Consider the following 21,608-nt stretch of genomic DNA (forward strand, 5'->3'; position numbering starts at 1 on the left):
CCCTAATATTGCTCAAATGACTGAATAAAAAAAACATTTATCCTGCAGAGGAGTTTCTTATATCTCGTGACAGTGCGTCTTCAGCTGTGCTCCATACGTGTCTTTCGCCTCTCCCCTAATCACTTTTAACCGTCATTACCAATTTGCAAATGATGGTGAATAACTACTCATCATAAGATGTACAGTATTTCGTAATCTTTATTCTAATTATGTTTCCCATTGTAATCTTGCAATTTGTAATGTTTTGCATTGATGTGAGCTGGTGTGCGTTCATGGATGATAGAAGGTTGGTGCGTTGTGCACCCGCCAATATGACTGTTGACAATGCGCTCTTAAAATAACATATTAACAACTCGCCATAGACTTCTGACCAGGTGTACAATAGCGATTTTTAGACAATGCGCCAAGCCACTCCCTAAGTTGTTGATTGCCACACTATTGGACATAATGCAGAACATTAAACCATATATTGGAATATTGGACATAATGTTCTATTCCACTTTCTCTCAATTGTTTAAAAAATAAACGTGCAAAATAAGGAATTAAACTTTGCGCCGGGTGGAAAACGAGTTTTACACCATGCGCCAGGGTGCAAAATACAGCCCTTTGTTCTCCAATGAACAGAAATGCAGCTGTAACCCTGTAAACTTAAAATGTCAGTCTGTAGAGTAAAATGAATGAGACCTACAACATGTAGGCTAGTAACTTTACAGCTAGCCTTCGTTCTGGACTTCATGAAACTCGAGCTAGCTTTCTAACGTTAGCTAACGTTACACACTTAATAAACTGATTGCATTGTAAACAAAAGCTTAGCAATGCGTCGTCATGGTTTTAGCTGGTGCTGTTTTTTTCTGGCTTAGTTCTTTGTAGAATTCAGGATGATGGCCCTTAAGATGTGTAATTAAATTGGTAATGTTAAAAGAGTATCGTTTTACCCCTCCTCGCATCACTGGTACTTTACAAGCCCTGCAAATAGCAATTTTGTTATCAGTTTCCGGAAAGTTATGAAGCTTTAATCTGCAGATACCGATGTCAGGCCGATATCATTGTGCATCCCTATTTATTACCTGTGTGGTAAGCAACAGTCATCATATTTCTGAAGTTATTGTTTACGGGATTATTACGCTTACAAAGGCCAGATATTTGTGGTTTATCATTGAAAGTTTTTACATAACTATACTTTACCCACAATGAACATGACAATCAAATCAGTATACTCAACATCCTCTTGTCTGTGATCTTACCTGTGAGGAAAATGACATGTCGATGCAGGGTGTGTTGGGCTTGCAGTTTCACCAGGCAGGCCAGGTCAGTTGAAGAGTTACTAGGGGCATCACACTCGTGATAGGGCAAAAACTCCACCACATGTCTCTTTTGGTAGGCTGTCAGCAGGTTTAACAAGCCTAAAGCATCAGCCTTCACCCTGACCACAAACAAACCACAAACCATTATCATCTTTGAAAAATATTAAAGGAACTTGCCACCGTTTGATGAAATTGGGTAATCGCTCATCGCCGGATAGCATGTTGTGAGTAAAAGTGAGCCAACAAAAATAATAATCCCTAATTACTTGTTGTGGCCTGATTAATCACAACGAGTACAACTGTAGATTAAGACGAGGTGATTTCCTAGGCAGATATTGACTTGGTACTTGACCTGCTAAGGACCTGTAGTTAGTATTCTTTGTAGTCTACAATTCACAGAGGTCTACAGCTGTTTGCCTTCCTGAAAGTCAGTACATTTCAGACAGGAGTCCAGATAACAAAGCAGAAACAAATAGAAAAAGGAGATATCCTGCCTGCTTTGTTCTCGAAGTCTCTTCAGAGTTTTGCAGTGCACTTTCCACCTCCAAGGGCTTTCTGGGGAGTTCAGCTGCTGGAGGAATTCCAGAAGCTTCTGCAATGTCTCTATATACAGATAATCAATTTGTTTCAATCCGCCACAAAAGCTCTGCTCTGTAAAATGCCAGATTTTATTTGAATTTGAATAAGATCTTACAAGTATGGTTCGCTGTGAACCCCTTAGTATCATATAATTACACTGCCAATTAGTTTAAAACTTAAAACTGCCCACTTGGATGAGCAGTAGTCTTTTCAGGTCAGAGAAGCATAAATACAGAAACAAAGCATTATAATAAAGTAGAAGTGACAGTGCCATTGCCACCATGACCCATGAATCAATAACTGGACTTGAATACATGCAAATATGTATAAGCATAAGACATCCACTCACCCTTTGCGGTGAAGTCTGGATTGAGCACAAACTCATCAGAGACGATAAATCCACCGGACACAAACAACTCATTGTATGTGTGATTCTGGATGTCATCCAGACTGTCCACACCAGCAAAACTCACAAATGGCAACTTCTTCAGTTTCACCAATGCAGGAATCTGATATAATAATACAGTACCCAATGCCATAATTAACTCAAAGTGAATCTAGTTGACATGACCGGTAGCTTTATAAAACATATCTGGAGTGCAGATTAAGTTGTGTGTTAAAATCTCAAATATATGTTTAGGCTGCTCAGCATTTTACCGAGGGGTATGCTTATGTACTAATAAGACACTCCTATGACATCCACATCATTTCTTTCAGTTCTCATAAAAGTACAGCTCTGGAAAAAAATGAAGAGATCACTGCACATGTTTCTTATGTCATTCTACGGTTGCTGAGTGACATCTGAATGAGTTGACGGTCATACTGTATTCAAAATTAAGAGACCACTGCAAATTTGAATATGATCGTCAACTCATTCAAATGTCACTCAGCAACCGTAGGATAACATAACAAAAATGTGCAGTGGTCTCTTATTTTTTTCCAGAGCTGTAGGTAATGCTTTATCATTTTAACAGCTAAATCTATAGACAAATCTCAAACCAATTAAAACCATTTAAAAACACTTTCAACAGATGCAATAGTAAATTATAAAGAATGTCGCTTAAAGCTCAAACCAAACCATTTCTCAAAAGCTTTACCTTGACATTATTTTAAATTAGGTTTCTTATAAGAATAAGGTACTAAGGCATTCATGAACCTCACATTTAAAGTAGGTGCTTTTATGAACTGCATAACATTTTATGCACATTAATAAGATTAATCATACCTTATGAACCTCAGAAGCAATGTCTTCGTTGCGAATGATGATCAGCAGTTTGTCTGCATCACAGTTTTTCTCCAAAAACAATTGTGGGTTGCACTCTGCATTTCCTAGACGCAGTAGATACTCCTGTGGCACAGAGTTACAAGTTACTGTACATTTGCCTTCAAATAATGTTGCTAACTAAAACCTTCATATCGCAGTCAGGAACAGTTGCCCAGTTATAGAAAAAAAATCCCTTTCCTGTAAAATTCTGACTCTGCTCAGTGAAAATCCCCATGGGATTAGAGCCCATTTACACATATATTAGTACACTTTTGAGAATCAGTAAAAGCATAATTTGTGCACTAAACAAACATCATGAGAGCAATGATGACTGGTACACAGTTATATCAATATGTTCACTTAAAAAAAAGAGTGTCCAAGAAATGCACAAGTCTAATTTCAAACTAGGAGGCTTCAGTGTGCACTCATGGTCCTTTCACAGTCATTTTCCACTGGTCAAAACACTCCACAATTTAAATCATTTTGAAGAGTTTGTAGCATTTGATGCAAAACTATCTGGTCCATGTTAGAAGAGAATTTGAAAATGAAATGTAATGTAATGTAATCTAATGGCAACATCAGATAGAAGTGCCTAAGGCTCTTCCCTTTAAGCATTACAAGACGCAGTGGTATCTTTGGACTTGACTTCTTGACATCAAGTTAATGTCAGAATTGAATCTTCCATAAAAGAGAAAGCAATGAAAAAGCGAGGAATGAAGAAAATCCGATCCCAAAATCCTATGGAAACCCTCCGGAAATGTATCTGAAAATTTCAGACACGAAGTTAGCGGTGGCACGGTTCATGAAAAAAATCCAAAACGTTTAGTTCACTTGTCTCGGTTCGGGGCATTTCTGCACGGTCTTGCCGGTTCATGGCATGCGCAACGTAGCCTCATGCCCGTATGTTACCTCAGACGCGTTAAGTGACTTTTCCCTTTCGTGTAAAAGTGGAGGTGTGGAGTGCTGCTTGTCATGTGTGGAAACGGCTATAGGGAGAGATAAAGAAGGCAGCACAGAGATGGAGGATGCACCAGCGCCACATAGGTCCGGTTTGTGGGAACATTTTGAATTTAATTTTAATGTTGACAGCAGAAAGAAAACAGTTGATGTGACTGTGTGCAAGCATTGTGCATGATATTTCAGTCAATCTTAGTGTGTTAAAATGGAACAAAAGTTCCTGTAGATGGCAATATCACATTCTACTTTTTTGCCAAATAAATGAAAAGCATGTTGAAATCATCAATGTCTTCACTCTTGCTGTATCAAAATCTCCCCTTTCCTCAGAGATGGTCTCAATGATGGGCTTAAAGTCAAGTCAGATTCTTTCAGTTTGTGCATGAATACAGGACACTGTAGCCTACATGGTGGATAATTAAGCTATACATCATATGCTAAAGAACATTTCTGAAATGTTAAAGATTAAAAGAAAAAAATAACAAGAACCGTACAGAAGCAAAAACTGTGACCCTAAAACCGTAATATGAACTGAACCGTGGGTTTTGTGAGCAGTGCCACCCCTAGTTGAAGCCCTATTGATGGTAGAGAGAGAAACACAAAATATTCTTTTATGCTCTTTGATGCATATTTGATCTTAAACAGGATAAAGCGCAGGTCTGTGCACTATAGAACTATGCTATACACAGCCTCTAGAAATAAAAGGTTTCATTATGAGCATGCACAATTACAAATCAGAAAATAAAATAAGATGAGGGAATAAAAAATGTAAGTAACTATGGAAGCATCGAAAGTCAAGACAAAATGAAATACTTACTTTAATATCAGTGCAGACTTCACTTTCCTCCCCATCACTTGAGTGAATGTAGAACAGAACAGAGTTCTTCCGTACACCTTTAATGATCTCAACCAGGTTGCTAAACATCTCAGGATTCAGTTGGTTGATCACATTAGTCAGTGAAGAGGGTGAGGGTTCTGCCACTGAGGAGCCTGTGGCATTGCCATGAGTGGGGGATGATTCTGCATGAAATTTCTCAGGACTGATATCAGGGAGGGGAGGAGTACTAGCTCTTGTGCAAGAGGCAGAGTTCACCTCCTCAGCATCTTGCTCATCTGGCCTCCATTTTGACTTCCGTAATAGCCAAGGGTCAAGATCCTGGGTCTCTTTACAGGTACCAAGACGAGGTGGACTTTTTTGTGACTGCTTGCAGGGTTGGTTAGGAGAGAGATGGTTAGTATGAGGCCGGGGAGAGGACTGTGCATGTAAACTAGGGAGTGCACTACCGCAAAGTCTTGTCGGAATAGAGGTTGACGATTTACAAACTGAGGCAGAGGAAACAGATGCTGGATCACTGTAAAAAGTGGATTCTGGAGAAGAGGGATGTGTGGTATTCAGAGCCAATGAAGCCTGAGCTGGTAACTCAGGCACTGAGACCCTGAGATGTGAGTCTATGTAAGAAGTCAAACTATTGCGTAGAGTTCTGACAAAGCCATACAAGGGCACTGGAGCATGGTGGCGGGCAACATAATCAGAGAATGGCCTCATGGGTGTCCTCAGCTGTGATGGAGGAGGGAGTGGGGCAGGAGGGACCCTGTACGACACATGTTTCCGCTTTAAGAGACTCATCATACCTGCTGAGAAGTCATTAAGCTGCTCATCAACAATGCTGTCCACCACACTCTGTTGTAGAATACGCTGTTCCTGGCAGTGTGATGACTTCAGTTCATCAGTCAAATTCTTCTCCTCTGAGACTTCATCCTCTGGATCCTGATCTCTCTCTCCATTCAGATCATCCTTTGGCGATTCCTCAACTGGTTCTCTCAGTGGTTCCTCCATTACAGACTGAGGAGGCTCTTTAGAACTTGCAACTGGTTCAGATGCAGTGACGGGCCCTTTTTCTTTCTCCTGGGGGGTTTCATGTGAATCTGCTGTGGTATGTAGTAAGCGTGGATCTTGCGGATTGTCCCACTGTCTCTGGCTGTATCCTCCAGGTTTAATGCCTGAATATGAGATTAGAGAGAGTTGGTTGGTGGTAGCCATTCATGCCTTAGCATTTAAAATGGCAACAAGAACAAGATTAAAAGAATATTAGTTGCAATTTAGGCTTACTAATAGTGATTTGTTATCGACACGCTACCACCAAATATTTATATTTTCCATAAAATATTGAATTCATGCATAAACATAAACATAACACTGAAATGTGTCTACAAACACTGGCATTTGCATTTAAATCTGTAATTTTTTGAGAGGTAAATTTCTATTTGAAAAACAAATGTGTAGATTTCTAAGAGGCACTGAGCTAAAACTATATGCACTTTGTACACTGTTTAAAACCAGTTACGAAATGTAGTGAATAAATACAAAATTCCAGCTTTTTGCCTTTTCTTCTTCTACATTAAAACAGATATTGTGATGTATTGCAGTTCTTACAATGAGAGTAAGCAGAATCGCGAAGTCGTGATATCATGGACAAAGTATGTTGACATATTGATTTGTTATTTACTCTATGAATCCCAGCCCTGAGTCAGTTATTACACATACAGAGATAAACATGTACAAACCGCAACTCTAAGAAAAAAAAATATTTTTTAGAAATAAATACATATAAACCCTGATTTAAAGGTGGGGGAATGGGTAGTAATTTACAAACAATGATATACCTGTGATGGGTATGAGAACCCAGGGGATTGACTTCTCCCCAAGGACATTGGTTCCTCGCTGATGCCCATGGTCTGAGCAAGGGCTGAAGGCTTCAAGGCTGCTCATACTACCAACAGACTCATCCTATACATATAAAACATACATAAGAGTTAGCTTCCATTGCTTTTTGAGTGTTTATCATAATCATCATAATGATGGGCAAAATGAAAATGTAGCATCTGCTGTGATCATGAAATATTGCATAAAATAGCACAAAAGTGGGATTTCGTTTAACAGGCAAAAATACTTCAAGACAGACATTTTGTATCTTGCACTAACAAAACTATGTGACACTATGTGAAATGGAAGAAGTTTAGAACCACCAGGACTTTTTCTAAAGCTGGCCGTCCCTCTAAACAGAGCGGTCGGGGGAGAAGGGCTTTATTTAGGGAGGTGACCAATCACCGCTCATCACTTGGCCAATACCATCCCTACAGTGAAGCATGATGGAGGCAGCATCATGCTGTGGGGATGTTTTTCAGCGACAGGAACTGGGAGACTAGTCAGGATTGAGAGAAAGATTAATGCAGGAATGTACAGAGACATCCTGGAAGAAAACCTGCTCCAGAGCGCTCTTGATCTCAGACTAGGGCGACGGTTCATCTTTCAACAGGACAACGACCCCTAAGCACACAGCTAAGATATCGAAGGAGTGGCTTCAGGACAACTCTGTGAATGTCCTAGAGTGGCCCAGCCAGAGCCCAGAATTGAATTCCATTGAACATCTCTGGGGGGATCTGAAAATGGCTTTGCACCGACGCCCCCCCATCCAACCCGATGGAGCTCGAAAGATTTTATAAAGAGGAATGGGCGAAACTGGCCAAAGATAGGTGTGCAAGCTTGTGGCTTCATATTCCAAAAGACTTGAGGCTGTAATTGCTGCCAAAGGTGCCCCAACAAAGTATTGAGCAAAGGCTGTGAATACATATTATATTTTCGTTCTTCATTTCTAAATACGTTTGCAAAATAATAATAATAATTATAATATTGTCATTATAGGATATTGTGTGTAGAATTTTGGGGAAAATAGTATTTCTTGTCTCCAGGGTATAAGGCCTACTTATTCATGTTATCAAATGAGCAGTGTAGGCTTGCTATTGTTTTGATGTTTGTATGGAACTATTACCAGGAATACAACTGCCCTGTGTGCCAGCAATTCTAGGCATATTACAATGGAAAATATATAACATGCAAATATAGCTTTCCATTTAACAGCTTGTTTCAGTAGAATGTACCATTAATTTAAAGATCTAGATGGGATGATGCACAAATTTAATTTCTTCACCATTCATTTCTGACAATATAGATTTGTATTATTGATACCTCAAAAAAGTCAGTCTCCTCCGGGTCCTCCTTGTCCACAGGTTGTTTGCGCAGGTCAGTGTCACAGTTAATGGGCAGACCGAGCTTCAGCATGCTCTCCTCTAGTGTCTCGTTAGTCTGGTCATCCCCCTCTTCAGTTGTCTCCATGTCTCCATCAAGGGAGGCTGTAGTGGAAGTGGCTGTAGCTGTTCTGTTCATGTTATCCAGCATCTCCATCAACTTCAGTGCACCCTGAGTCTTGTTCTTCCTCAAGTCAGTGTCGCACAGTCCCGCGAGATTCATGACCTCAGCTAGTGAGGGAGCTGCCTGTAGACCCTCGTCTGAGGATTAAAGAGAAAACATCAGGAACTGATAATGTGGTCAGTTTGAGCTGCAGAACATTGCTTGTGTCAGAAGTCAAACCAAACTGGGCAAATTATACAATTGGCAAAAGATATGAATAACAGCACTGTGAGGGCCCAGCTCTACCGTGCCGGGTCCGCCTCTGTCTCCCTTGCTGGCCAGTGCATTGTATGTAGCTTGCTCTTTTCTCCCTGTTTTGGCCAGCAGATGGAGTTGTGGAGGTTCTGCCCAGGTGTGCTAATTGGTGGTCTAATTGGAGGGTGCTCTCCAGTTTGCGGTCTTGCTCTGGCACTCCTGTCTCTCTTGCAATGCACTCGCACACTCCAGACAGCGCTGGCTGTAGCCCTGCTCATTTACATGCTGACAACATCCACATGCTGACAAACACGCAGTCTTGGTTTGCCTTACACATACTGACTTTGTAAATATCTCATTTAATAAATATACTTTCGTTTAAAATATACTTGTGGTCTGGTGTGGTCTCCCCTTCATGTCGTTCTCACTCTGAGCCAAGTATTTACGACAGTACTGAATGTTGCAGAGGGAATTACAAATAATAACAATATACATCCAAGTGGGGCTGGCAGTTTCTGATTTCTGAAGGGTCTTAAATACTGTTAGTTTAATACTTCAACAAATCAGACTCTCAGTTCATTGACCATCTAAAAGTAGGGCAACTTGGCTTAGTTGACTTGTTTTAACTTTGCATGCAAGCCTTACCTTCTCTTGGCACCCCATTGTTGAGATCACTCTTCCTTGCATGCTTTCCTCCAGTTTCTGCTGCTTCTTCCTCACATTTCCTCTTCAATGTCAGGGCTGGCGAGGCCTCCAGTCCCTTCCCTGCCTGCTGCTTCTGGGCCTGGATCAGCTTTAGAAGTTGTTTCACCTTCTCCGGATCCTCATCCACTCCAGGACCATTGGATCCTGAACCTTCTGCAGCCGACTCCTGACTGGAGGCTGTGTGGCATTCCAGAGGCTTCAGTGGGCTGTCCATCATGTCTTGAGCATTGGAAACAGGGATATAGTAGAGGTTGGGACAACAAATATAGGAGTGCAGGTAGGCTTCCAAGTTGAGCTTGTTCCGTGGAGCAGGGAAGAGGCGTTCCCGGTCGTCCAGCTTAATGTCATAGTCAAGATGCACACGGGGCAAGAGCTTGCCCTCTCGCTGGCCACTGAGGTAGTCACAGACCTGCTGCGTCACAGCCGTACTGGGGTTGGCTGGCGGGTTGGCCTGTGGGGTGCCGCGCACCTTGTTGAGGGCAAAGTGAAGGGCTGGAATGAACGTGTCCAACTGGGGCAAGATTGGAGACTGAGGAACATGCCTGGGACTAGGAGTGGACACAGCCTTCAGAGCTAGACAAAAATAGAAACATGTAGAATTCAACATTTACAGCAAACTGCCAGCTCTAACAAATTACACAAGGAAATCTGAGCACACATATACTTACAATACTTGGCCACATCTCTTGACTCGGGGAAGACAAAAAGTGCCTGCAGATTTGAATTTTTCCATCCATCTCGTCTCTCTAAAAACAAATAGAATTTGTTCATACGTCCAGCAAATATGCATGACTTTAAATGAACACATCTTTATCATGGACACTGATATAATACCACTAGGATTGGCCATCTGAGCAGACGACAGCAAAAAGAAGAAGCCTCGATCAGTGACTGCATTCACAAGGACCTGCATGGCAATAAATGGTTGAGAGGCATGACATGAGAAAGGTTAAAATCAGTTTTTCATAACATTTCACAAAGGCACTAAACCATAAATATATAGTCATCTGACAATAGACCACACTTCCAGACAAAGTCACTGTACCATTCAGTAAATCCTGCCGTTTACATTGGTAATTAAATGACTGGACAGGCTTTTACCTGGCATGCCCTCTAAATAATCTATTAGCAGTGAGGTCACTTTTGAAGATTTTTTTGGGGGGGACTTGGTGACCCCAAGATGATACCTTTGTCTGTAACTCTCATACATTGGTTCTTGTGGAATATTTTCCCTATCTCACCTCCACCATCCTTGCAATTGTAACATTAACACAGTTAAAAGGCTGCTGTTGTGTGGATGCAATTCATAACGTAGTTAGTTCAAATAACGGTTCGTACTTCTCCTTGGGACAAGCACTTTTGAGTCTTGGAAAACTTTTCCATTTACATCGGGATTTTGCAAACATTCAGTGTCAGAGTCAATAAAATGAGCCCTGCATGAGTAATGAAATTGACAAGCAACTGTAAGTTGACAAGTTGACGAAATTGACAAGCAACTGTAAGTAAGCATGCTAAACTTGACATCCAAACAGTATTCTAATGTTAGCTTTGAGATACTGCTTGATTGCATAACTTAACTTAGTTCAGTCTCCTCAATGTACCATGTTGTGATAAGACCTTAGCAGAGTTAACTTGAATGCAGCAGTTTTGAACAAATTTGCGCAGCATGGTCACGATTTAATAGCAATTTAGCCCGCTGTGTTCTATGCAAATGCTTCTATGTGGCAACAGCAATCCTTCAACAATCGTGAATATTTTGTTAAATGCATATGAAGAGGAGGGGCAGCGGGCTCGTTATGAGAGAGAGCAGGGCAAGGAAAGGCTGCGTGCGTAAAAAGCGCAGCTCAATTAAAGGATTTTATCTCATCTTTAATTTAAATAGTACAACATAGAACATCAATGTGTGGTGGCCGGTTTTCATTTTGTGCCGCCCAGCCACAGATTAGTCAAGTTAAAAATATTTAGCGGCACACGTTATGCTTGACAAATCGGCGCGCATATTTTACGTCAACGTATTTTTTGCAGCCTTCGACACTGATGATCACAACATATTGTTACGCAGACTAGCGCACTGGGTTGGACTTTCAGGTATAGTCATCAATTGGGTCAAATCATCTACGAGAAAGGAGTTTGTTTGTTGCCATTGGCAACTGTACCTCAACGCCAACGTCCTTGACTTGTGGTGTTCCCCAGGGGTCGATCTTGGGGCCACTATTATTCCACCTCTATATGCTCCCACTTGGACAAACCATTAAAAACAATTTGATTTTCGATCATAGCTATGCCGATGACACCCAACTTTACTTAGCTTTATCACCTAATGACTATGGTCCCCTTGAATCTCTTGTCAGTGTACTGACAAGATCAACAACTGGATGTCTCAAAATGTTCTTCAATTGAACAAAAAAAATTATATTTGGTAAAAAGGAGGAAAAACGTAGGGTTGCCACCCTCCTTGATGTTAAAGGGCTTAAAGCAAAGGATACTGTTAAAAATCTTGGTGTCATAATTGACAGTGATCTAAATTTAAACAGCCACATGAAAGCAATAACTAAATCAGCTTTTTATCATTATCATTTTATGTGTTTATGTTATTACTTTTTAAACACTTAATCTATTGCCATTTTAATGTGTTTTAATTATTACTTCTTAAACACTTTTAAACTATTGCCCTTTTATGTACTATTACTGTGCATATTTTAGATTTTATTTTTTTATTCTAAACTAGACTAAACTAAACTTATTATAAACTATTCTTTGACTATTGCCCTTCTATGCTTTTATTAGCTATTCCTGTTTGTTTGTGTTCATGTAATTAATAAATTATGAATGACCTCATATGAAATGCGCTATATAAATAAAGTTGACTTGACTTTACTTGATATTTACTTTACATAGCATCACAACCATTTTGGAAATGGGGTTGTTTACATTCTCCCAGAGAATCAAAACCAAACCTATGACTTTGATATTTCGGGTACATGACCAGTTCAGTGAGAGGACACTCTGTGACTTACCAGTCTTTCTCGCTCCAACTTGTAGAGCAAAACAGTCAAACTGTTGCCACATTTGTTTTTTTCCACTACTTCAAACAGACAACAGTGGGTGGTTGTCTTGAACACTGAAAAGATACACAAGCAGTTTTCAGTAAAAAGGCTTAATTTTTAGATGATTATGAGTGTAAACTGTCATTAAGGAAGTTAATGACGTTAATCAAAGTAGTTTGAGTGACAGGGAAGCTACACCAGGCATGTAACTGAAATGTTCCGTTTGCGACGTGTAAAATCCATTTTAGAAGATTGGTCTATTTTTTTTTTTTTTCGTAGGCGCCGCTATCACGTCTGGTGTAGCTACTTCCATGGATAGCTTTGAAGTCACAATAAGACACTCAAATAAAAACAAATATTGAAAAAGTCAAACCACAAAATAAACAATTACGGGTGGGTAAAAAGAGTCTCACCTTCCTGACTCCCACTGTAGAGATCCCAAGAAAAGAGAGCAGGCGGGATCTTTAGCTTGACCTGGTCTAGGTGCATTACTGTACCAATCTCTATTTTGTCTGGCCTGTAAAAGATGACAAAAATCAAACAGCTTCCTTCAGCAGAAAGCAACAAAAACCAGAATAGTCAACATCAAACCTGAACTAGTTGACCTGGTTAGCAAATTTATTGATCTGAGGATATTGGCCATTGTTCGCATAATTTTCCCTCAATTGCATTCAGATATTACAATCAGGACAAAGGTAGGATTGATAGGAGTAGCTGACTTTCATTGTCAAACAAAGTGAGTGTTATTATTCTTAAAGCAAATAGTTTAAAGTGGTACAAAGTTAGTCACAGATTTAGTTGAGAACACCATAATCCTCCACTCTATAAAACCATGTCTGCACACATTTCGGCTTAAGTCTCGTTCACAGTGTTTAGTTTCTCTTACAGTTTAAATGGCAGGATAGGATGGGAGAGGGAGCGGAAAGACACATGGTAAGCCTCCTTTCCGCCATTAGTCAGATGGCCACTCCACACAACATAGCTGCTCTTTCCTATGGGATGAGACAAGTACACACATTCTGTATATGCCATATATTGCACACTGAGGCAATTCCATTTTTATTGGTGCAATGTAAATGAAATGTAACTGAATTAAAACACTGTTGTTCAATAAAATTACAACCTTTAGTGTAATAATGTATTTCCATCACTGCAGTGACTATTGGACCAGATCCTTATACTATATACCTATAGAGTAGCAAAGCCATGACGTTGCGTTGTCAAGGCAGCATTTTCACTGGATCTAAACAAACCAATCTAACCATTGCGGTGACCATAGAGGGTTTTATTTAATCTAATTTATTTAAATAATTTTACGTTTAAAAGATGTTTGTATATTTTTTTTTTCACTATAGGAATCACATACTACTATACATTAATACCAGGATGTTCAAATTCATGACTACAGGGTTGTATTTTAGCATGGGTTTCCTCCATAAAACAGCATTTAACTTCACAGCCTGCGGTTAAAATCCTTATATTCACAGACATGTCTTGGCTTAATTTTTGAGGCAAAAAACATCACTCTACTTTGAAATGCAATCCATTACTGACTACAGATTACATGGCAATTTTTGTAATTAGTAACATAATCAATAGGAGTACTCAAAACATGTAACATGAAAGTGTTGTGAATCCAAATCATTTCTGTAAGTGTACATACTGTGTACTTCTTATGGTCATTTGTGATTTTTTGTATCCATGTGTATCTCTTGTGTCTTTGGTCTGTATTCAGAGTATCCTTTGTTTATCCTTGAATTCAATGAAAGCCTGTCTAGAGGCCTTTTGCCCATCACCAGATGTGAAACGTCAATGTTTGTAAAAACAGTATGTGGCCAGGCCTCTGCAGAACTTCCCAGGAAAGGGGGTAGTTTTAGGGCCTGTCCACACGGAGACGCTTTTTAGGTTAAACGCAGAGGTTTTGCTTCGTCTTGGCCGAGCGTCCAAACGAATCCTGTAAACGCACTGCCCAAAACCGCACTTTTTTGAAACCTGGTCCCAGAGTGGAAAAATCTGAAACCGTAGCCCGTTTGAATTCGTTTAGACAGCGAAACCGCACATCCTGCTTGCGTATCGATGATGTCATCGCCACACCTCAGCTGCCCTGGACTTGCACTTATAGTATTGCCTAACAATACTAGTTTTCATACATGACATTACCTACGATTACACTCCGTAAGATAAATTCACAACTGGTGCTGCACAGCGCCGATAGCTTATGACTTGGTGGACTGACCACTGTTTTTCCCGGTGTTTTTTATGCATTCTAGCTACTGTCAGTGACGCGAGAGAACTTAAGTTATTAGGAAAGTGCGGTGTAAGTTTAGGCTACATTAATTTGTGCGTAGTGCCAGTGTCATTCATTTATTTTACATGTCTTACAACATATATACATGCATTCACAGTCGAGTGAAATCAGATATAAGCATACAAAGATGCTTAGAACTCACGTTAAGCCGATGGTAGCACACTGAATGCAAATGCAAGATATGTGCGATTTGATGCAGGCAAAAGTATTGACTGTTACTAACGAAGGTTTTATAGCAATATTATAAATGTGGCAACAGAATAGCCTAGAACTTGGGTAAGCCTTGCGTTTAGTAGCCTAATTGCGGTGATAGCCAAAACTAATGTGAATCACGGACTATCCTACAACCAAAGAAAGTAAAGGTGATTAGTAGGCCTACCTGCGTTAGCCAAATAAAGGACGGGACTGCACCCTTCACAAACCGTAAAATAAAGCTTATTAGTTTTACAGTTGACAGTTCACCATCAGTCCACACAAACAATTCTGGTTTCCTTGCACTAGCCATTTTTCGTCGTAGCCTATTCTGTCTGTTTGTAAAGCGCAAGTTTTGGTCAATTTCTGTAAAGAAACAGTGCCACCTATAGGCCTGGGGTATGAAGTAACGTGTTGAGTCGTGTTGAGATGGATCCGTTTGGACGCAAATATTCTTGATACGGTTCCAGGGAAGACGGAGGAAAAAAAGATCGGTTTGGTACGTGTGGACTAGGCCTTAGGGGCCGTTTACACGAAACCACTGGGTGAATTTTCTCTTACTGCTTTCACACCGGCAAGAAAAAACCTCGCGTGTACACACAGACACAGAGGTGACCGGCTAAATGTGCTGTAGTGCATATGCCAGACCAGTCGATGGCGCTGCTGTGCAGAAGCTTCACGATAATTTTGCGTGAATCTCGTAGAAGAAAACATTGTTGAAACAATTGTCTAATAAGGGCTCTGGTTAAGCAGTCGCATGAAATAAGGAGACTACAGACAATTCGGTTTTCAATTCAACTGTTAAACTAATAAAGTTCATTTTCAAGGTATGTGACTGCTATGTGAAATTTCAAATGCTTAGCCTACACATTGCATAGGTCTGAGCACCACTGGAGAAAACACTAACATGCAGTAAGCTAATGTTTAACTAAGTTAAGCTAACGTGTGCTTCTAACTTAGCCACTAAAGGCTGATAGGCTACATTGTGCACATAAATCATGACAGGGGAAAGAAAAACATTTTAATATGATAAATAAATGGTTTGGTTTGTTTTGACAAGCAGCATGTCAGGTCGAGTGCCGTGGCTGAGTTGAGAGGTGGGGCTGTGTCGTCAAAGTTGCCGGCGTCTACACGGCGAAAGTTAGCCGGCGGTTTCAAAAGTTCCCACTTCAGAAGCCGGTTTCAAAAGCCATCGGTTTCAGTCTCCTAAACTGCCGGCGTCGTGTACACGCAAGGCGTAACCGTTAACAAAACCTCACCGGTTTCACAAAAACTGCCGTCGTGTAAACGGCACTTTAATTAAAAGACAATAGATGCTGACCAGACTTGATGGCACCAAAAGGCCACATCCCCTTCCACCACACCTTTACATTGCATATTCATAGTAGGTCACTCCTTCTCTTTGTTAACTTACTTAAGGTTAAGACTTGTTTTGTATAGCCAGAGAACACTGGTGAAATCCATGATGGGGTGACACACACATGTACCTCTCTCGAGGGGCACTGGCCCCTCATTGAAAATAATAAAAGCCTGTTCCTGATTTTCCATCGTCCTGACTGAGTCTCCAGAGAAATATGGTCGTAAAAATATGCTATCAAACAAAATCTGATTACTTTAAAATGACTTTTTACACAACTTGCGCACAACATATACATTCTTATTTTCCACGGTCTTTAAAGCGTAACTTTCGCCAAAATGCATCCTAGGGTGTTTTTGTGAATGTATCCGAGTCAAACTTTCATTTAAAAGCATAATTACGTCCGAAGTGCAACTTTTAAGCTTGTCCGTGTTGTTGTTTTTGGATCAAATGGCCTTTTGAATGGGAATTGTAGGAGCACTACTATTTTGATACAAGATCGCGTCAATATTGCTATTTTTAAAACACTAAAGAAGGCTCAACACAACATGAAACCTTGATTGAAGTATCATCAGTGTCTCTACACACGAACCCGAGCATTGAGAACATTGTTCAGTACACAGTTTACTAAAAAGAAAGGTTTTGGACAACTCACTCCTTGACTGGCAAGATGGCGACGAACAGAAAAACCAATTGAGCGGTTCAAAACCGTTCTTTTAGTAAACTCTGTGTACACCAAAAATGTTCTCAATGCTCGAGTTCATGTGTAGAGTATGGTTCATGTGTAGAGCATGGTTGTGTCAAGTTAATTCGCTCGCCAGAGGTGGATTAACGAGAGTTAATTTGACATTAATGTGATGGAAAAGGGTTGGCGCAATGTAAGTTACTGTGACGCCTGCTCAGAATGTTCACAAAGTTAGTGCGAAAATCTAAATTTTGTCTTCAGCATAATATATGGAAATCCTGAAGGACAATCTGATTCAGTCTGCAAGAGAACTACAACTTAAAAAGGGCTGTTCATACCCGATCCCTTTCCAATCTGGCAGAGCTTGGGCAGTTTTGCAAAGAAAAATGGAATAAAATTGCATCTAGATATGCAAGCTTAATTGAGACCTATCCATGTAGACTCTATGCTTTAATTGTGGCCAGATAGATAGATAGATAGATAGATAGAGATAGATAGATAGATAGATAGATAGATACAGCTCTACTTTTTTGTCTGTTTTTTATCCATTAACATAGCCTTTGTGTTTTTTCAGCATCTGGTTCAATAGCCACAACTACAGGCAGATGTGGTAAGAAACTGTACAAATGTAGAAAATCATACCTTTTCCTGATTTGAAGCTGTTGGACCTCCAAAATACAAAAATAGAAAAAATAACTCATTAATAAACAACTTCTTGGAAATAATACATTTAACAGGGTATCCTAAATGCATTTGAGCGAGCAACTGTTGTGTAGCATAGAAAGCTCTCTGTAAACACTGAATCCGTTAAATATGCCCTTCTATTGTGTCATAGTTCTCATTCAAAATAGCCGATTTTGCCAAATAGTTTGACTGTATGCACTGTATTGTGTACAGTTAGGACAATTCAATTGAAAACAATGTAATCAAACTGATTTCGAACACTCGCTCACATCACATGCAGTTAGAATAAGGTGTAATACAACTTCAATGGGGAAGTACTACCTGAGGGGAGGCATAGGCTTGACAAGAGGGGCTGTTTCTTTGCCTTTGTACTGGAAGGTCAACACAGCATACGGACAGATGTGCCTTGGTCTTGGTCGGACATCAATGTCTGCATACTCGTAAAAGTATTGCTGTTGTAGAGATATGGCACATTAGCACCCACAACAAATTTCTGTTAATATTAGCTTTGCACTGTTCCACTACGGAGCTAAAAGAAGTATTTTACATTGACTGATATAGACAATGAATTTAAGTACAGGTCAAATTAACCCAGTGTTTCCTCTAGGATTTTTTTAAAGCTTTTAAGCAGTGGGGGCAGGCCTGTCCGAAACCCCCCCCCCCCCCCCCCCCCCAGGGAACTGACAACTGACACTTCGCTGCAACACAAACAATTATATGTATTCACCTCTATTCACACACAATGAGGCATTATTTTCAGTTGTGATTGAGCTGTATATTTGGAGAATCTATAACAGGTCTGCACAATGAATTCTGAAAGGCAACTGCGACTATTGTGCGTCTGCCCCATTTCTGACACCGTGGGGGGAAGAAACTCTACCTACTCTACACTACCAAATCAACATAGAGGAAACACTGTAACCAACTCCATCTATACATTTTGTTGTAAATATGTACCTGACCAGATATTTAACTTTGCTGAATTGTGAGAAAGTGTGTACCTGGGTGTGCTCAAATGCTCTGTAGGAGCGGTGAGATACCACTCGAGAAAGGTTCTTAGAAATGTGGCTGTCAAATTTCGGGGTGGGATCTAGACTTCTGGACATGTTATCAGAGATGCTCTTCATTTTACCCTGAAAAAAAAAAAAACATTCCAAAAAAGTGGATATTAACTCATTGAATGCCAAGCTGTTTTCGGAAGCTTTGTCCTAGAGTGCCAGCAATCTAGACCATTGTTGATGATTTTTGTACAGCCACAGCATATTCTGTGTTATAGCTATGAACACATACAATGGCTCGTTTAAAGGGTGAGACTTTAAGCTCTCAGTGGGTGTAAACCGTGTATTTCTACACGCCTCTGTTCCTGAGAAATCCCAAGCTAAACAGTGGCTAGTTTCATCAAAACCGCAGTTTTTTTTCTAGAAATGTAGATATAACGTCTTTCATGAAATATGTGTTGCCTGTAAACTTTCCGGGAAGTGATCAGCGAGACCTGGCGAGACTGCTACCTAGTGATAGACCTACGAAAATGGTCTGGTTTTGACCTGACGTGCATGCGTCACTGATTCGACCCAAAGCGGCAACCGAGTTATGATAAAATGTCCAGATAAAATGTCTAGATTGTGCGTTTTCATGAGTTTTCGATCGTCATATATTTCATTTCCATTCATCACAGAGTTCCCAAAATCACATATAAGGTGTGTTAGAGTGTCTAGTTTCGTAATTTAAAAAAAAAAAAGCTAAAAACGTAATACTACGTTTTTGGCACTCAATGAGTTAAAATGGCATCTGTATAATTCATTATTACATGCTTAAATATACAGGAGTAGACTTGTCATTATTACAAACAAGACAATAATGAATAAATAACTTCTAACTTATGACCACTGTGATTCCTGATTAATACTTGTACTACATTAATAATTTGACTGAACAAGATCTAAAGTATAGTGGCAAATATTGATAATCTCATTATGACAACCAAACATCTACTATGCAAAGAAAATAAATGTCTCAATTGATGCAAATTTTGACCTCACTGTATCTGAGATATGAGATGCATATCAGATCAGATGCATATCATGCACATGAGGTGTATGCGTGTGCGTGTGTCATTTTCAAATGAAGAATAATTTCACAGTAAGTGGCCTATGTAACATATACACAACATTACAGGTTGTTGACACTATGGGGTGATAACAATAACAACAGAAATATCACATTTTATGTTATGTTCCGTCTGTTGTATATTTTCATTTAAGGAGAAATGGGCCATTCTGTGGGTGGAGCATGCATTTTAAGTGGTTGATCATGTTCATTTAATCAAAATCCTTTCATTAGGATTCACATTGGAGTAGTTAAATCATTAGGATTTACATCGGAGTAGTTGAATCCAGTGTTAATTTTGACAGCAAATTCTGATTTAGTCTTAGTCTTTTGAATAACACACCATTTAGTTTTAGTCATATTTTAGTCATCTGAAATCTTTTAGTCTTAGTCTAGTTTTAGTCGCCTAAATATCATAAGAGTTTTTGTCTTAGTTTAGTCTTAAGTCTTTTAGTCTTAGTATAGTTTTAGTAGACCAAATATTAGCAGATTTTAGTCGACTAAATCTACAGTGGACTTAGTTGACTGAATCGTTTCTCTAGAACTTCCGGTCATTGGAAGTATCCATCAGTCTGTTATGGAATGGTATTACTGTAAGGTTTGAATATGTAATACAGACACAAATTTAACGGATGTATTTTATTTTATTCTTAATGTCAAAAACACTGACCGTGGCATAAGGCCTGCTCTCCCTGAAAAATATACATGCTCCCTGAAAAAGATATGCATTCTCTGTGAATGATATGCAAAGGATATGACATTCTTTCAAGATTAAGTACAATATTATTGAAATGAGGGCTGTCAATTGATTAAAAGAATAATCTAGTTAATTACATACTCTGTGATTAATTCATCTAAATTAATCACATGCATTTGGGCTGTCAATCCTTCTCCATAATTCCATTCATTATTATTTGTAATAATCGATTTATATTTGAATATTTAATGCTCAAATTTGGCCTATTATTAATATTTACTATGCATCTCTATACACTGTATAAACGGGCTTATGCATTGCCAATGCCTCTATAAACGGGTGGTTGACTTGTTATATTGAACAAAAGCTCAAGTCTACCAATGATATCTGTGCAACTTGAGTGGTTTCAGTTTCTTTCGCGCAGATGTGCGCACATACTGAATTAACGCTCATACCACTACCACTTTTTTTTCATATTCTAATGGAAATCCAAAAACGTTCCACAGATCGCTTAAATGGACAGGAGTGATCTCCGTGGATGCATTGCATTCTGCCATTTTTAGATTGTGCATTAGACGTGAAAAAAGCATTTAGTTTTCACATATTCGCTAAAGTTAGCTAACACGTAAAAAAAAAAACTCCCCAAAAAAACACATTCGAATAGTAATTTAAAAATTTGATTAGTATTGATTTTTTAAATATTTGATTTATATTCTACTTCCGAAATTCGTTCCAACAGCCCTAACATGCATCCAGTTTTGCTATGAACATCTTAAAAACAAGTATAGCAGATGAGTGAATCAATGAAGAGCCAAATCAACATCACTCTCTTATTAGAATTTTCCCTTTGGCTCAGGCATCAGCGTAGTGCCTGGTGTCAGATTTTTAGCATGATAAATGCAAATGACTGAAATTACCACTCACTGTCTATGACATGTGCAGCGTATGCTACTCTAACACCAAGGTCATGTTTGGAATAGCCCTATGATTTATCCTTTTTTTAGCCATTCAAACATGTTGTAGATTTTAGTTCACATGATTACTAGGTTGTTGCCTTTTCTATCCAGTAGGTGGCAGTCCAAGAAATAGAGCAGTTCAAAACAGTACAGTAGTAAAACGAGAGAAAAGCATTTTATTTCAAGCGTGCAAAACATGTAGTCAATTTATTAAGGGAGTTTGTCGGTTAGTTAAGGTAGTCTCAGAAAAACTTTTTGTCACTAAGAGGTGTGCTAACTCGTAGGGCTACCTCCAGATTGTTTTGCATTGAGGTGCTACTTCAGAC

At 39.4% G+C, this 21,608-nt stretch overlaps 1 protein-coding gene across 2 annotated transcripts in view; it reads right to left on the bottom strand.

The window, feature by feature from the left end:
* tasora (transcription activation suppressor a) overlaps positions 1–21,608 on the bottom strand; it is a 35,165-nt gene that overhangs the window by 3,290 nt on the left and 10,267 nt on the right. Inside the window, exons 6-21 of one of the 2 annotated variants that reach the window (XM_042089983.1) lie at positions 18,525–18,656; positions 17,845–17,975; positions 17,482–17,498; positions 13,184–13,289; positions 12,711–12,814; positions 12,268–12,371; positions 10,085–10,157; positions 9,919–9,996; positions 9,191–9,823; positions 8,129–8,448; positions 6,766–6,889; positions 4,919–6,102; positions 3,109–3,231; positions 2,233–2,392; positions 1,799–1,907; positions 1,245–1,423 (exon numbers count right to left, since the gene is read on the bottom strand). In XM_042089983.1, coding sequence (XP_041945917.1) covers positions 1,245–1,423; positions 1,799–1,907; positions 2,233–2,392; positions 3,109–3,231; positions 4,919–6,102; positions 6,766–6,889; positions 8,129–8,448; positions 9,191–9,823; positions 9,919–9,996; positions 10,085–10,157; positions 12,268–12,371; positions 12,711–12,814; positions 13,184–13,289; positions 17,482–17,498; positions 17,845–17,975; positions 18,525–18,656 — 3,577 coding nt within the window. Of the gene's footprint in view, positions 1–1,244; positions 1,424–1,798; positions 1,908–2,232; positions 2,393–3,108; positions 3,232–4,918; positions 6,103–6,765; positions 6,890–8,128; positions 8,449–9,190; positions 9,824–9,918; positions 9,997–10,084; positions 10,158–12,267; positions 12,372–12,710; positions 12,815–13,183; positions 13,290–17,481; positions 17,508–17,844; positions 17,976–18,524; positions 18,657–21,608 lie in introns of both variants that reach the window. The other variant, XM_042089981.1, reaches the window with a different exon arrangement.

Source organism: Alosa sapidissima, chromosome 4 (genome assembly GCF_018492685.1).
Source record: "Alosa sapidissima isolate fAloSap1 chromosome 4, fAloSap1.pri, whole genome shotgun sequence".
NCBI lineage: Eukaryota > Metazoa > Chordata > Actinopteri > Clupeiformes > Clupeidae > Alosa > Alosa sapidissima.